General features: G+C 39.8%; 1 protein-coding gene and 1 long non-coding RNA gene across 3 annotated transcripts in view; one reads left to right on the forward strand and one right to left on the reverse strand.

The window, feature by feature from the left end:
• The window catches only part of LOC134753945 (uncharacterized), a 102,035-nt gene that overhangs the window by 772 nt on the left and 83,267 nt on the right, over positions 1 to 17,996 (forward strand). For both annotated transcript variants that reach the window (XM_063689968.1, XM_063689966.1), the window contains exon 2: positions 9,599 to 9,844. Coding sequence is in view for 1 of the 2 variants with exons in the window: in XM_063689966.1 (XP_063546036.1) it covers positions 9,777 to 9,844 (68 nt within the window). In the remaining variant the exon portion in view is untranslated. The remainder of the gene's footprint in view (positions 1 to 9,598; positions 9,845 to 17,996) is intronic.
• Positions 8,870 to 17,996, reverse strand: part of LOC134753987 (uncharacterized) — a 234,832-nt gene continuing 225,705 nt past the window's right edge. The window contains exon 2 of the long non-coding RNA XR_010128857.1: positions 8,870 to 8,967. This is a non-coding gene — a long non-coding RNA (uncharacterized LOC134753987). The remainder of the gene's footprint in view (positions 8,968 to 17,996) is intronic.

The following is a 17,996-nucleotide window of genomic DNA, read 5'->3' on the forward strand; positions in this document are numbered from 1 at the left end:
CTGATGTCCTGATGGTCCTTTTAAAATACACACATTTGCTCAATTTTACTCCTTTCTATCAATTCATAGAAGACACAAGAAATTAAATGTTATTTTAAGTTTTAAAGATTTGTAGCATCAAACTGTAACCAAGCCAATAGTTTAATTGCTTTAACTTTTAATTCAAAAATTCACTAGCTTCTTTCATCCCATGACTTAGTCTGATGATGATGATTTTTGTGATGAAAGCTATCCTATGTCCTTCCTCAGAACTCAAATTATCTCCATACCAAATTTTATTTAAATCAGTTTAGCGGTTTAAGTGTGAAGGGCCTGATGATGTACAGACAGATAGACAATAGATATGTCCCTAACAATGTACAATTGTACAACGCCCCAACCCTTGCATATTCTAATAGTATATTTTTTAGGTTTCTATGTCCATCTGTCCATTTTAGTAACATTCAGAAACCGAAGATGAATTTTTCCCCTAACCTTTTTTACAATTTAAACCCTTAGGATGTCTGTAGGTGTAGTGTGGTGTAGATGGTAAATTAGAAAGTTTTTTTACTGACAAATTGTATGGTAAATACCATGCTACGTGAGATGCTAATTGTTCCTGTATTTAATTATCATAGACATTAAAAACAGGAGGGGGCTCTCTAATGCTTCATTTGGTGGGCTTTAAAAATAGGGGACTCTCTCGCGCATCATTTGGTGGGCTTTAAAAGTAGGAGGGGGCTGTCTCGCGCATCATTTGGTGGGCTTTAAGAGTAGGAGGGGGCTGTCTCGCGCATCATTTGGTGGGCTTTAAAAACAGTAAAGAAGAGGATACTTAGTAGACAAATGCTTCTCCATACAAACATAGTCCTCATTGTCCTCCTTTACATTGTAAAGATAATATTTTTACACTATATTAACCATAGCTATGCTTCTTCAATTGATTTTTTTTTATTTTTTTAATGCTACGTCGGTGGCAAACAAGCATACGGGCCCAACATGCGCAACCTTGCTCGCCGGCATGAACACAACACTATGAGTAGGGTCTAGTGTTATTTGACTGCGGTTTTCTGTAATGTGGAGGTACTTCCCCAGTTGGGCTCTGCTCTAGATCTGGAATGACATCCGCTGTCCTGTGCCCTACCACATAAAGCGAGATGTCATTCACAGTACCCATACCTCTCTTTTGGACGTAGTTTAAGGACATACCCGGGTCCATATAGAGTTGGTAGAGAAACAAATTCCATACAAATTAAAGTTCCTATCCCTTATAATAATTAATAAATCGAAAATTATAAAACGAAGGGGCATAGCTGTTGTTAATACTTATACATCTAATTGCGTAAAGATATTTTCTTTAATGTTAATATCCAGAGAGGAAAATGGGGACTATATTTGTATGGAGAAGCAGTCACGTGACTTAGTCCCTCTTTTTGTCTTCTCTCTCTCTCTCTCTCTCTCTTTAGCCTTTTTCTACCCATTGGGTGTAGGCCTTCTGCTTTTTGTGCCATTCTGTGCGACTTGGAGCCACTGCTTCCCCGCAGTCTTCTTGATGTCGTCGTCCCAACGCATCTAGGGTCTACTTTGAGGACGCTCTTCCCCCCATGGTCGCCACTCGAGTAGTCGTTTACTCCACGAATCTGTCTTTCGTGCTATATGACCAGCCCATTCCCACTTCAAATTGGCTACGCGTTTTATAACATCATTGACCTTGCTCTGTTTTCTCACACCCCTAATGGGGAGTGTAAGACGACGAGTAGATCTGTTTTCTCAGCCATTCATTTGTTTTACGGTCTCTCAATGTGATCCCCACCAGTTTTCTCTCTAACGCCCGCTGGGCAACGCTCAATTTACGTAGTATGTCTTTGGTGAAAACCCAGGTTTCAGCTCCATAAGTGAGAACAGGCACGATACATTGGTCAAATATGCGTGCTATTTGTTCGGCCTTAAGGTTCATTTTGAAGGCAAACTCGAGACTGGAATAGGCTGCCCAGGCTTTTCGTATGCGTCTGTTGATCTCATTGGTTTGGTTCTTTTTTCCAGTCACTATCTCTTGTCCGAAATACACGTATTTATCGACAGTTTCGATGGCGGTATGGTTAACTGTGATATTCGCCTTGACATCTGTGTTGGTCATAACTTTTGTCTTGTCTAGATTCATTTCCAGGCCACACCGTATGGAAGCATCGCTGAGTTCTTGGATCATGCTTTGAAGTTCAGCGGGGTCGCTTGCCAACAAGATAATATCATCAGCGAACCGCAAATTATTCAAGCGACTACCTCATATATTCAATCCACGCTTTTCCCAGTTCAGGTTTTTTAAGATGTCCTCTAGCACCAGAGTAAACAGTTTTGGTGAAAGCGTATCACCTTGTCGTACGCCCTTCTCAATCCGAACTGGCTCGGTCAGTGGGGGTAGGTTCACTTTTAGGGTGGCTTTCGATTAGAGCAGTATATCGGTGATCTATGCGTGCATTTTGCAGTGATTCTATGACCGACCATGTTTCAACACTGTCAAATGCTTTTTTGTAGTCTATAAATGCTAACCACAAAGGCATTTGATATTCAGTCGTCTTTTCTATAATGATTCTCATTGACAATATATGATCCAACGTCCTGTTACCACGTTTAAATCCGGCTTGCTCCATTGGCTGATATAAGTCAAGTTTTTTGGTAAGGCGTAGAGTGATGATCTTGGTAAAGAGTTTATACAGGAGTAAGAGCAGTCTGATGGGGCGATAGTTGTTTAAATCTGCTTTATTTCCTTTCTTATGAAGTATGATGACTGTGCCACAGTTCCAAATTTCTGGTATAGTTTGCTACTCCAAGCATTTGTTGAAAGCCGTTTTATGTAGTTCAGTCACACTATCTCCTCCATCCTTTACCATCTCAATAATAATGCTATCACTGCCGGGTGGTTTGCCATTTTTCATTTTACTGAGAGCATGTTCGATTTCGCTTGTTGTTATTCCCGGAACATCTTCAGAGCCAACGTTCATAATTTTGCGTTTCGCCACTCCTCTTGGTTTAGGGTTTTGGGATGTATATAACGTTTCGTCTTAATTAGTAATCTTAATTATTCCAAACTTGAAACGTCTAAAATGTGGACCCCGAGCTTTTTCGTGCTTGAATGTTTGCCGAAAATTGTTTTAAGGGTGAGGTGAGGGTGAGGTCTTAAAATCGTCTCGCCTAAACGCTCTCTGTTCAAGTCTGAACACGGTACGGACGGACAGCTATTAAAGTAGGTCAATTCAATCTGTGACTTGTGTTCTGTGTTCTGTGACATGATGACGAATCTATAAGGGTTCCGTTTTTTGCCATTTGGCTACGGAACCCTAAAAATCGTAATTTGTTAAGTTCTTCGTAACCGCTACACCGGTTGTTATAGTCGAAGTTGAACCAATTGAGCTTGTTTACTCAAAGAGTCTCAAGAATACAATACCATTGATTGGTAAACCACAAATTAGGATAACTACCTCGTAGTAAAAGCAGATTATAACCGCCTTGAAATGTTAGTATAGATTAACGACTATTTTTTTACAATAGTCTACAAAATACACTAACTAAATAATGGCTAACATAACATTTTTTTTGCATTTTACAACCGTCGACACTCAAAATGAATGCACTCTGTAGAAAAACGGCTACGGGATACCATACAATTTCATTATATTATCGGCTCCATAGTCTTATCTTAAGAATAAAAATGCTTTGAAGGAAAAATAACACTTGAAACGTTTTGCATTTGGAGATAACAGATGTGCCGCCAGGGTCGCACTCGCATTGTTACAATTGATAAGCACTTGGTTTAGCTGTTTATGTCGGTAGTTATTTAGTGGTATTTTTAAGTAAATTGTAGGACACATTATGGTATCATTGTAGTCAAGTCTTAGTGTCTAACTGGCTTTCGCTCGTTCAGTACATGTGTTCTTTTTCAATTCCTGCTAATCTTTTACTCAACTTGGCTAAGTTTTACCGGATATGTATAGTAATTATACTTTTTTATCTTTCTACATCTTTTATTTAACACCATAATACGTCCCTGTCGTGGCTAAGGTGGATATGATTTCACAAAAGATTGAATATGATATTATCTTTTTAGACCATTTTAACTCCATTCAACAAGGAATAAGGTTAAAAATTCAATATACATGCAATGCACTTCTTACTTATTTTTGTAAGTAACTGGTTGGCGGCTACGAGAACAAAAGCAGATAATAGTATTGTAATAATACTATGCCATTGTTAGTACAGGTAAGTGCATCGGGTCAGTTCAAAAATATATATCTATATGATACTTCGTAATTTCGTATACTGGTTCTATACCCTAATGCATATGTACATTTCGACTTTGTCCAATGGCTAGGGACACCCATATAAACTATTTATTATATCTTTGTATCAAAAGTGTATGTTGTGTTCCGTGTAGTTACTTTAGATGTGAGCGTAGGTGCTTAGGAAATGGTTTGTCTCTAGTATGGATGGACTACCTATCCAATGGGCTTCCAGTAGAGATTAGCTAATCTTAAAGGATGACTAGCTGTTGCCCGCGACTTCGTACGCGTGGATTTGTATGTTGGTGGTTATATGTTTTACATGAGCATAGAACATTATGCAGCAAAAGATATCAGTAGGGACCAGGGACCGGCCCGCTATCCCTTATCGGGGTTTTATAAGGGTATTGCATAAGGCTTAACTCACCATACCCTTTGCCAGACGAAACCGTTTGTTTTGGTTTTAAAAACCCACCATAAAGCTACCACATTTGAGTAATCGGTAGCCCAAATACCCTTACAAAACCCTTATCATCCGCTCACCAACACCTTGCATATTGCTTATAAGGGTTAGCCTTATAAAGGGCTTCCCTTTTAGCATATAAGCGTGTTAATTTAAGTCGTCTACCTTGTTCATAAAGCACGCATTACTTCGAATCCGAGCGATCGTCGGCGGCGACGGCGGCGTTCTTTGACTAGGCACGTATTTTCTTTCCTATTCATACACTACCGTAGATATATACTAATCCTGTCTCTTCCACGCAAAGGGAAACCTTTATAATAAGCGCTTAAAGATAAGGGTAACCCTTATTAAGAGCTAGCCTTATTTTTGGTTAGCTTTTCGGTAAGGGTTAGTCAAAGGTAAGGGTATGAATGGGCTTGCAGTTTAAAAGGGAAAGTCTTTCAATGTGTTAGCCGTGTTTAAGTGTCGCCCATTGAAAGGGTTTTATCGCGGAAAGGGTTGTCCGGTCCCTGGTAGGGACGGTTAATCATTTGTTAATAATTATACAACGCATGAAATTTGTCTTTCACAAACTACGAAGTTTCAAGCCCCTAACTGAAAATAATTGTTCTCGATATAATCCCTCTCAACACTTAGATTTTCAAGTCCACTATTAAAAAAAAATGTTCGCTCCCGATGCAAACTTTATCAATCAGTTTTCGTCTATTTTAATATAATGCCCTTTTACCAAGTTTTATGTTCCTAGCTTAAACGAAAACTTGAATCACATATAAACTTACATCCCCTTCTTAAACCTCTTTGAATTTGGGTTGAATTATTAAGAACGTTGAAATAACTTTTTTTGTAATATTATACAATGCCTTTCTAAGAAGTTTCAAAGCATTTGTAATGGATTTAAACTTTCAACCCCTTTTTAACCACTTTAGGGGATGAATATTTAAAAACGCTTAAATTACTTTTCTTGTATTCTAATAATATGCCTTTATACAAAGAGTGAAATCCTGTACTCAAAACAAGGTTTGATCTCCATACAAAGTTTCAACCTCTTTTTTACCACCTTGGGGGATGAATTTAGAAAAATGCTGAAATGAGTTTTCTTCCCTTTTAATTAAATATTTTTCTACGAAGTTTCAAAATTTCAAATTTAGGACCCCTACAAATTTTCAACCCCTTTTTAACCACTTTACGGGATGAATTTTTAAAAACGCTGATATTACTTTTCCTGTATTCTAATAATATGCCTTTATACAAAGATTCAAGTCCCGCACGCAAAGAAATGTTTGATCTCCATATAAATTTTCAACCCCGTTTTCACCACCTTGAGGGATGAATTTTCAAAAACGCTGAAGTCGGTTTTCTACTCTTTTAATGAAATACCTTTTTACAAGGTTTCTAATTCCTAGCTTAAAATAAAAATGGAACCCTATACAAAGTTTCAACCCCTTTTTAACCCCTTTAAGAGGTAAATTTTTAAAATCGCTGAAATTTGTTTTCTTCCATTCTAATAAAATGCCTTTATACAAAAATTCAAGTCCCACACTTAATAAAATGTTTGATCTCCATACAAACTTTCAAACCCCCTTTTCACCACCCTAGGGGAAGAATTTTAAAAAACGTTGAAATTAGTTTTTTTGTTTTTTAATATAATACCTTTTTGTAAAGTAAAATAATTTTAATAATTTTACCTTTCGCCCTGCTGACCCAAATCAAAGAAAAAATCCCGGAAACTTACAATTATCTATGGCAATGTTACAGCTCACCTACGAAACTTTTATATAAATCAAACCTTTTGGCCTCCTCCGTTGGTTGTCAGCAGGGTGATCCTTTAGGCCCAGCCATTTTTAGTCTCGCCATTCATCCTATCATAAAAAATCTAAATTCTAAATTAAATATCTGGTACCTGGACGACGGAACGCTTGGAGGTGAAGCCGATACTGTTTTAGACGATTTAAAAAAACTAACATCCGAGTTGAAATCTATCGGCCTAACTCTGAACTTTTCGAAGTGCGAACTCTTCATTTTGAACCCTTCTTCGATCGCAAAATTATAGAGGACAGCTTTGGTATGATAGCCCCTGGAATAAAAGTTATTAGTGAAAATCAGCTTCACCTTCTTGGCTGCCCTATTTTAGATCAATCTTTCGACGAATATGTCAATACCAAAATCCAAAATTTCAGTTCTGTTTCGGAACGCCTACTGAAAATTAACATGCATACCGCCTTTACCATCATTCGATACTGCCTTTTCGTAGCCAAATTTACTTATGTTCTCCGCTGTAGTCACCTCTGGAAGCATCCCACCCTACTTTTAAAACTTGACTCCTTAATTCAGGATACTCTGTCATCTGTACTCAACGTACGTTTTGAAGAAAGGTCCTGGATCCAGGCCACTCTACCTATTCGGCACGGTGGCCTGGGTATCCGAAAGATTTCCAGTGTGTCGCTGCCTGCCTTCTTGTCCTCGGTGCATAGTGCTCAAAACCTGATTGGAGGTATTTTATCTCGCTCTCTCGGGGCTATAGAGGCAGCACATTGCACCGAGGCCAAGAATGTTTGGTTACTAACCTGTGGCAACACAGACCCGCCTGCCAATCCTTGCTCGCAGAGGCAATGAGACGAGCCGCTCTGCCGTCTAGTACGGAATAACCTTGTTGATACGTCAACTAGTACGGCGGATCGAGCTCGTCTTCTTGCCACTGCGGAGTGGGAGTCGGGTCTGTGACTGCAAGCTCTACCCTCCCCGTCCATAGGTACCCTATTGGACAACACCACCTTTAGACTGGCGACTTGTTTGCGCATAGGGACTGTAACCAACGTCCCCCATCGCTGCCGTTGTGGTGCCATGGTGGACAGACATGGACATCATGGGCTTTCCTGCGGCAGAAGCGCCGGACGAATACCTAGACACGCCAGCATCAATGATGTCATCCGAAGGGCCTTTGTCAGCGTCAAAGTTCCGGCCATACTCGAGCCCGTAGGTCTGGCTAGGGACGACGGCAAGAGGCCTGACGGTATGACGTTGGTGCCTTGGAGGATGGGACGGCCTCTAGTCTGGGATGCCACATGCGTTGACACCCTCGCGCCGTCCCACCTTCCGGGCACTAGCAGTATTGCTGGTCGTGCCGCGTCCATGGCAGAAGACCTCAAACGCCGCAAATATGCCACCCTTGGCAGCAGTTATATTTTTGAGGCGTTTGGGGTCAAAACGCTGGGGCCGTGGGGGCCAAGCGCGCGCCGGGTATACAAAGAGATAGCGGCGCGCCTTATAGACGCCACAAGGGACCAGAAGGCTGGCCAGTATTTTGCTCAACGCATTAGCATTGCCATTCAACGTGGCAATGCAGCCAGCCTTCTGGGCACACTGCCCATCGGCAGTGACTTGGAGGACGTGTTTTATTTATAGGGCCTTTATTTTAAGTTTATTTATACCTAGTTTGTATTATTATTTTTACTGTCTTAATAAACACAATTTAACTTTACAAATAATAATAATAATAATAATATGCCTTTATACAAAGATTCAAGTCCCGCACTCAAAAAAATGTTTGATCTCTATACAAACTTTCAACCCCCTTTTCACCACCTTGGGGTATGAATTTTAAAAAACGCTAAAATTAGTTTTCTTGTTTTTTAATATAATACCTTTTTACAAAGTTATAGTTATAGTTAGTTTCTAGCTTATAATAAAATTTGAACCCCAAGACAAACTTTCATCCCCTTTTTAACCTACTTAGGGGTTGAATTTCCAAAAACGTCTAAATTTTTTTTTTGTTAGTGGCTATTATCAATCAATCAATCAATCAATATATTTTATTTCAGACTAATGCCCATAGTGTTAGTGTACATTCCCTTAAGCCTATGTTAGGTAAACCTATACTAACTTATAATAACTTACAAACTAAGCCTCTGGATCCCATATGTACATTGTCCCAATGTTTCCAGAAGGCGCAAGCAGGCGACTCTAACACTAGGCGCACGAGGCTGTTGCCATTATGCCTTTCTAAGAAGTTTAAAACCATTTGTAATGGATTCAAACTTTCAACCCCTTTTTAACCCTTTTAGGGGACGAATTTTGAAAAACGCTGAAATTACTTTTCTTGTATTCTAATAATATGCCCATGTACAATGTTTCAAGTCCCGCACTTGATAAAATGTTTGATCTCCATACAAACTTTCAACTCCTTTTTCACCACCTTAGGGGATGAATTTTCAAAAACGCTGAAATTAGTTTTCTTGTTTTTTAATAATATATCTTTTACCCAAGGTTCAAATAAAACTTGAACCCCATACAAACTTTCATCCCCTTTTTAACCCCCTTAGGGGTTGAATTTCTTAAAATCGCTTCTTATCTCTTGTACACATTATAAATGTAACCTGGTGTGCAAATTTTAACTTTCTAGCTTTTGTAGTTTCGCCTCTGCGTTGATGAGTCAGTCAGTCAGTCAGTCAGGACACGTGCATTTATATATATAGAATTATAGATAGATAGATAGAAGATAGATAAACTGAAATAGATATCATACACTACAGAAAAAGTGACCAAGTCCACCGGTGGCCGAGGCGGGAATCGAACCCGCGTCTTCAGCTTACGCGGCTAACGTCCTGACCATTGGACCACCCGGACACGGCGGTACCCGTCCTAAATTCTTTGGTGTATGCTATCTTTGAAAGGCTAGGTGCTTATAACTCAAAACTTCGCGGAAATCGCTTAGGTGGAAAACCTATTGATGATCATGAATATGAGAGATTGCACAACTCTAGTGGAGAAGCAGCCCAGCAATTTATAAACCTTACCTAAGTGGTATTTTGAAACCGTAACCTTTGGCCTACACAGAACTACCTTGGTGGTAGTTGATAATAAAATAATGTTTCAATTGTTTCAGACACTAACATCGCATAACAAATATGAGATCAATGAATGCAACAAGAAACCGGAGTCAGTAACTAGATATGTCGGTGTCGCATGGCGTGTGATCAGGTGTCGGAGGGTTGTGTGTGTGTGATGTTGTAGTGGGCGTGGGGGGGGGGTGCAAGTAATGCCAGTCGCGGTGATGCGGAGGAATGGTGGACGTGGCTGCGGAGCGCCGGGCCGCCGCCGCACGCTACGACGCTGCCCACAGTCTCACCAAGTAAGTACCTCTTTCAGTAGGTACTAGTACTACGATTAAAATTGTGCGCCACGATCATATCTCTTTCTTCGACGGCAGATAATATTTTCTATGGGTAAGAAAATAACGGCACGCTGAAATGCGGGAGTGAGCAGTCTTAATCGTAGGTACCTACTTTATAAACTTTTTGAGCACCAAAAAACTCATAGGCATTAAGTTAACGAAAGCGGCGCCGAGGCGCCTAGATTTGAAGTCTAGCAGAATTATCGATCTATTAAATCTCTTTACAAGTAGGTAGGGTATTTAGTAGTATTAATCTGCCCCTAGGCTCTAAGCTCACTTGATTTAAATCGTAAGTAATATTAATATTAGTAGTTTAAAAAAGTATTTATTACTTCATTATACTCGTTTCACTTACACTAGCGGAAAAAAACTGCGAATCGTAAAAATAGCGCATTGGTAAAAGATACATAATTTGAATATCTAACTTGTTTATATATATGTCGCAGGCATTTTGAAAGAATCCGCCGTTTACAAACGGCGCCGTCACTTTATAAGCGCGAAGCGGTTTGCAAATTGCCGAAGGCAATCTGTTAGTGCGCTTAATAGCGTCAACGTCAAATGTTGTGGGTGTCGTTAGGGTGACCATTTCTTTAAAAAAACTTAAACTTCACAACTTAACTAGACGGTTCGCGGGGCTCCTATTTCTGGGCGGTTTGCCCTTCGGGCATCTGAAGCTACCTAACAAACCTAACCTACCTACCTATTGATTTGCCCGAAGGGCAAAATCGCCCAGATTCGCGGGGCTCCGTCTAGTTAAGTTGCGAAGGAAATGTGTTTTGAAAAGAAACAGTCCGACGAACTCCAGACATGACACCCCAGCGTTTGTCATAGTTTTGATGTGCAGCGCCACGCGTGGTAAATTAAATAACTAATTAGACCAAAATGCCGCGGCAAAATACAAACGGCGCCGTTAATGCCATAAGGTATTTAACATAATGCCGACTTTTTACAATTGCAAACCGCTTCGCGTTTATAAAATGACGGCGCCGTTTGTGAACGGCGGATTATTACAAAATGCATGCGACATATGTGACGGTTTCAACCAAAAGGTACCACATTGTCGCTTGTTGATAAGGTTGATTTTTAATTGAAGCTTGATGGAAATAGCGCCTTACTGACAAGCGATAATAAGTACCCTTTTAGTAGAAAATGGCACTTATAATGTCGCAAGCAAATTGTAAGAATCCGCCGTTTACAAACAGCGTTGTCATTTTACAAACATTTTCACGTTTGTAAAATGACGATGCCCTTCCGCCCTCGCGTGACGAAGCACGGTCACTACACTCGGCTCCGCATTTTCGCCGAATGCGATCAGCCTCAGCCGCTCGCCTCGCTCGTTCTCTCGCTCCGTCACAGCCGGTGAAGGCTGCTCTTCCTTCGCGCCTCCGATTCGTAATTGCTCTCTACGGGTAGGACAGACAAGACCACGTGGATAGTATAGTGGGTTGCTCTCTAGATTTTGGTGGCCGTGAAGATGGTGGTGTGGTATAAAAGTTAATATAAATTGATAAAACTCTCGTTCGATAAAAGGTCTTCGTTTTCATCTTGGCTGCGATGGATCTCTCGGTTGCTCGTTTTTGTTTATGCTAATAAAAAAATTCTAGGGTAGTTTCTAGAAGTTTATTGTCAAGGGCTTCTTTTTCAAACTTGTTTGTTATTGGAAACAATGACAAAAAAGTAAACTTAAAATATTAAACAACTAAAAACTACCTATAAATAAAGGATGCCTTCTTTAGAGGAACGTGGCTGGGCGAGTAAAAGGTATCGTTGACCGGTAGACTTAGACTGATTTATTACATATTAACTAAGTGCTTATATACAGTTGAGTGATCATGATTCTTCACCCTTAATCTACGCTACACAAACATTATTTGAACTGGATCAGCGCGTGAGCTAACGAATATCAAACTATCGTCACGCGCTGATAATATTTTGCTGACCGCCATAGTACTCCCCCCTTAGTCAACCGGTACGGTTGACGACCAGGTCCTTCGCCGCAGAGGTCCTCAATAGGGTACGCTTGAACTCAACGATTATAACTTCACTGACTTCACTCATGGCTCCGCGTCCATGAACTTGAAAAATAATGCTGATGGAATGCATTCCGTTCCATGCTGCGTTGATAATTTCCGCGCGCGCCGAGTGTCGCGCATTCATTCTGCTTACGTGCATTTCTGAGTGTGGCTTGAAAACAATTAATTACATCATAATATTAGCTGGTGACATGAAAGACTTCTTTTAAATTATTTGCAATATGGCGTGAATTTCCTTGAATATGCTCCCGATGCAGTGTGACAGTCTTTCCCGTTACATTATTATTTCCTTAAACTTATCGTTCTTGGATGAAACGGAGACGTGCCGAATGTCTTCTTCGTCTGGGCGGACGTATGAAGAGTGCAGCTAGGGTGCTCAGGTCAGCGTGGCGAGCGTAGACGGCGACGGCGACGACTAGTAGAGGGGCGCTGAGTAGAGCAGGCCGCATCAGAATTAACCAGGATCTTCTTGCCATAGAGTGTTGGTTGATGTTTGGTGTCAAGGTGAGGTCATGTCACGCCCGTTGTAATTATCTCTTCTTCCTTCTAACGATATTCTGCGGTCCAAGTATCCGGAAGCCGGTATATAATGGAGTTGCCGCTGTTTTCCCGCGATGTTACTTGACATTGTCGGTGATGTCATTTGATGCAAGGGTGGCGAAATCAAATTTCGACTAGAAATTGAGTGTCGCAGTCACTTACTTCCGAGGCTTCTTCACTGGAGCTCTTCGTGTAGACATCTCAGTAGGTGCATGTTCCTTCGGCGGGTTACCACTATAAGGAAAGGAAAGTGGCAACCGTGTACGTCGGTCCCCGTGGGGACCCCACTCGGGGTCACCAATTTAGGGGAACGTGGCTGGGCGAGTAAAAGGTACCGTTGACGGGTAGACTTAGACTGATTTATTACATATTAACTAAGTGCTTATATACAGTTGAGTTTCAACGGGTGCTGTTTGTGGAGACCGGTCTGTTTAAGTTTACACGGGCTTCATTTTATCTATGTAACTCTACTTTTGAGTGGCATTAACGTGAGGCACTTCATTCGGTTCTTGTCTGTTTCTCTGATTTAATATCTTGTCTTTTATTAATTATATAACAATTCAAGTCTTGGAGACCCTTTACATCTCTGGATAATTTGATGATCTTTTTTATTATTATATACATTTTATCTCTGACACCTAGAGACTTTTACATCTCTAAACAATTTTAGTACCTCTATTATTTGTAGAGTTTTTATTAGTTTTTTTTCTTATGTAATTTATATTTATGTAATTGTTCTTTGTAATTTTGGGTTAATTTTATTTTTTTGTAAAAATTGACATGTAAAAGTGCCCCTGTGGCCTATTTGCTGAATAAATATTTGATGTGAGTGATCGTGATTCTTCACCCTTAATCTACGCTACACAACAAATATTATTTGAACTGGATCAGCGCGTGAGCTAACGAATATCAAACTATCGTCACGCGCTTATAATATTTTGCTGACCGCCATACCTTCTAAATCGCTGCTAATGGGCTGTGTGCCTGTAGGGTAGTGATCAATTTAACAATATCATTCCTTAAAATTAGGTTAACTTTTTTAAAAACACTTTTGAAGCTTCCTTTTTCAGATATGTCCACTCTCTACTGTAGGCAGTTTTACTATTAATGGTACGTTAGAGGCACAGTTTCTAAACATATACCTAACCTATAACAATTGCTGGTTTATTCTCAACAGTTACAGATAGCCCAGGGTCAAAAAGGCAAATAATTATTAGAATCAGAATCAGAATCAGAAAAACATTTATTGCCACAAAAAAAAAATACCTTAAGAACTAAGTACAAATATAAATCTTAAATACTAAAAATAGGTACAATTTAATTATAAATTTAAAACATTTAATATTAAAGATTGGGCAATGGGCTCCAATCTCAGCATATGCGAAGCACTCCAAGCCTGGCGCTGGTTTTCAGATTGGACCCTTGAGATCGGTCGGTCGCAGGTTAACAAATTACCGTGCTTGGCTTGGCTTAACAATTCGTAATAATAAATAAAAAAGAAGTAAGTAAGAAATAAACAAATTAGAAGTAAAACAAAATAAATAAACCAACATAAATCGGACCAATATAAAAAATTAAAAAATAAAAACTAGTGTGCTCATGGATGTGCGTGTGTGTATGTGTGCGTGCGTGTGTGTGTGTGTGTGTATTACTTATAGAAACTACCTAATGTGGTCATGTCCGACGTACGTCCATACTAGTATGACTATAACTAATATATGGAATATAGAGGTTTCTTTTAAGAGCTATCTACTGTTATAGTTAAATTACCTATGTTATGTATGTATGTATGTATGTGTCTGTAACTGTATAGTGTTGTAACAGCTAACCCTCTAAATTGAAATTTAGTTTTTATGATCACGATCCATCGGCGTGATGATGTCAGTGTCAGTACAGTAGGGCCTATTCGAAGCAACCAATAAACAGACAATAATTTATATTCATTGCTATAGTTCACATGTCAAGTCTTCACTATTGACCGTTGGCATTTTGCCGTTAACCCCTAATATGATCAGCGATCATTCTATTGAGTCTCATTGGCAGGAAGCACCCATCCGCGCTCGGGCCTCGTAATCAATGTAATCAACTACAAATCATCGGCTAAACACATGACTGGTACCTACCTCCTTATTATACATTTTAAGTACTTTCTAACACAAAATCTATTAAAATGTACTCAATTCAAAGATCGTCAACCACCCTTACAGTCCCAACATTTGCGCGGGTTACGCGGTTATCACACCGGAGCGACGTGCTAAAGAATTCGCATCCAATGTGAAGTCCGCCTTAGTTCCTGACTTCCTGCCAATAGGGTAGTTGACACATGTTGCAATGAGCAATTTATTACAATAAATTGGGAACTTGAAGAAATATATGGGAATAATAAAAAAATACAAGACCTGTTTCGAAAAAAAAAAACTTTTTGAAACTATAAAATAGGAAAAAATAACGGTACCATTCGATTCCTTATGCCAAGAACCAATGGCCAAGAGTTTTAAGTGCAAGAACGAAAGACGAGCTCTGCATACCGACTGCTAAAGTCCCGAATCGTCCAATGCGGCGCACTTCCGTGCAAAGCTATTTGCTGGGAAAGATCACATCTTGGGATTGGAACAGTGACCGCCGTAAAAAAAAGTGAGACTGTGGCAAGGACAAAAATTTAGTTTTGACCTCATAGTATGCGTGTGCCAAACGGCTAAACTTTACATCGATTTGCGTTTTTTTTTGCGTACACCTTCCAGCGAAAGAGATATGTCAGGATCGTAGCAAGTGGAAATCCGTGGTCTCTGCCTACCCCTCCGGGAAATAGGCGTGATTATATGTATGTATGTATGTATGTACCTTCCAGGCTTCCACTGCGCCCTACGTAGGGTTAGCAATTACGATTTTTTTGGCCACATACAAAATATATGTATAGACAAATGTGTGTCACGCACTTTGAGCATACTTTTCGTTTGTATTAAAACTTCCCCGCCTTTATTGTACCAGTGTACCTACTATATTTTTTTTATATGTATTTTTGCAAAACACTATACTTATCTCCCAAAAAAAGTTGCCGCCCCCAGCCATGGCCCCCTTTGCCCTGGGGTAAATACGCCCCTGCATCCGTCTATTACAATATTTTGGAGCCTGTAGGGCTAAGATGGTCGGCTCTTTATCATTTGTCACCATGCCTGTCACGTTCTAACAAATATGTAAGTGCGAAAGTGACACATGGCATGACAGGTGATAAAAATACGACCATGATACCGCTGCTGATGTACAACAATGTATTGCAATTATTTAATGCATTTCTCAAATATTTAGCAGCATAGCAGTGTTGTTCTAATACATAGTAGTGGGATAGCAGGTTGTGTTGTTGACTGTTGACATGTCGTAAGTCTTGCAACAATTGTTTGATTAGGTGTAAGGCGAGCTGGGCACGCAATTTGCCTCGCGTAATGAGAGCACCGATGCTCGTCACGGCCTTGTCACAGTATAATAATTTATTCGACACAGTGACTGTCTGTGAGCGCTTTCTTGCCTTCTTTCTACGAGTTCTCAAGCCTGGGAGACCGAGCTTTGCTCGGAAAACATATACGAGTAAAAACTCAAAAATGCTCGTTTTCCCAGAGATAAGACCTAGCTAGATCGATTATTCGCCCCCTAAAACCCCCATATAGCATATATATATATAGATATATACAAGAATTACTCGTTTAAAGGTATAAGATTTCAATATTAAAGCCGTATGTGCGTGTGCCCGTTTCAGTCGCTTGTAGGTGTAAAGCCAAGGTGCTGATAACAATAGTTGTGCTGTGGCCCTGTTATCGGCGTGAAGATGTGTGAGGTAGTATCACACACGTTACACGTTACGCTTGTGAGCGCGTATAGTAGCGCTTCCAGGAAACGCGAGTAGGTTTCTCGGAACCGATCCACGGTAGCAGCGCATTTTCTTTCACAAATTAAGAGATATCTGACGCAGAGGCTTACGATTACGACATTACATACACGGGGTTGTTCCATTCCAACAGTTTTATCGCATGTACTGAATACTATACGAAATTATACAAACCACTGTTCTATTAAACGCGTCATTCAAAAATAGTCCACGCGGGCACGCTTGTACTTGCCAGCGTCAACAATATAGTACATTATTGCAGATGCAGAGGCCAGGAAATGGCAATTCGTGGATCAGTATCGATTTTGACAAAGAAGACGAATCCGCGAACTGCTATTCCTGCCCAGGCATATATAGTGCTTTTCTCCAAACATGCGAGGAAATAAAATTAAATAATCATTATTTATGCATGAAACATCACTCAAATCAAACCTTCATAGAGTCTGTGGTCTGTGCGGAAAGAGAAGAGTCGTGGAATGTATGGGCAAAGAAAATATAACCACTACGTTTTAAGAGAGGCCCTTCTTAGTGGCTAATGGAATCAATTATGCACACGTCTAGTGACACACGCACAATAGGACACACGTCAAAGTCAAAATTGAGTCAAGCACCGTGAGTGCCAACATAGGGAAACGAATACTGCTGTACGCACGCATTCCTAGCATTTATCGATAAATTATCCGTGGTACCTCTCGGATAATACAATCGTGCTTTCACGTTACACGGGACTAAATATTATCCAATTTCTTGCCTACAAATAGTACAAGTTCTACATTGTTTCTTTGGTCGTATGTTTGTAAATATGCGCAATCCGTTTTAGTAAATAGTTTTTATATAATGATAACACGAATTAAAACCAAAAATACGGCGAAAAGCTCGAAAACTAACAGAAATTTTTTAAGCTCCCTCAAACACAATATGGCGACAGAACAGATAAAAATGGCGACTATCAGATGAAGTAAGATGGATAAACTGAGAGAATGAGAGGGCAATATCCGCCATTAGGATTGTGCACATTTCCATACATATTGTATTTTTGTTCCTACTTGCGCCAGGCTGTGTAAGGGACACAAGCGGTTACTTATTTTCTACAGGACAGACAACTTTTAAAAGCTGTATATGATCAATAAAAGATGATTAAATAAATAACTTTATAGAAGGTATTATTAGGTATTATTCGCCGATTGATCTTGCCTCATAGTCTCGTATGTCTGATCACTACGCATTCTCTGCCCTATATCTTGAAAACGTCTCATCTCATGAAAAAATATTTGGTACCTAACTTGTCGTAAATTGTATGCTCTACAAATCTTTCCTACATGTAAATGACATAGGAGCTATAGAAATGTTGATATCGAAAAACCGATTTGTATGACATTTGACCTTGAATAACTTCTGACGCGCACACGATCTATGCGTCGATATTTAAGAGAACCTTTAATACGTCATAACGAAGGTGTATATGAGTTTCCAGCTTATTATCTCTCATTCCGAGGTTGACCCCCTTTTTAGGCTTAAGATGACTTGGCCCATTTAGACAATGCGCCTCTATACTAAATTCTCTTTGCCTCTGATCTGGTGTAGGCGGTGGGCTAACAATCACTTGTATTAAATTGACAAAATGTGTAATCATTACCTGCAATTCCATTGTGCTAAC

Source organism: Cydia strobilella, chromosome Z, assembly GCF_947568885.1.
Source record: "Cydia strobilella chromosome Z, ilCydStro3.1, whole genome shotgun sequence".
NCBI classification, from domain to species: domain Eukaryota; kingdom Metazoa; phylum Arthropoda; class Insecta; order Lepidoptera; family Tortricidae; genus Cydia; species Cydia strobilella.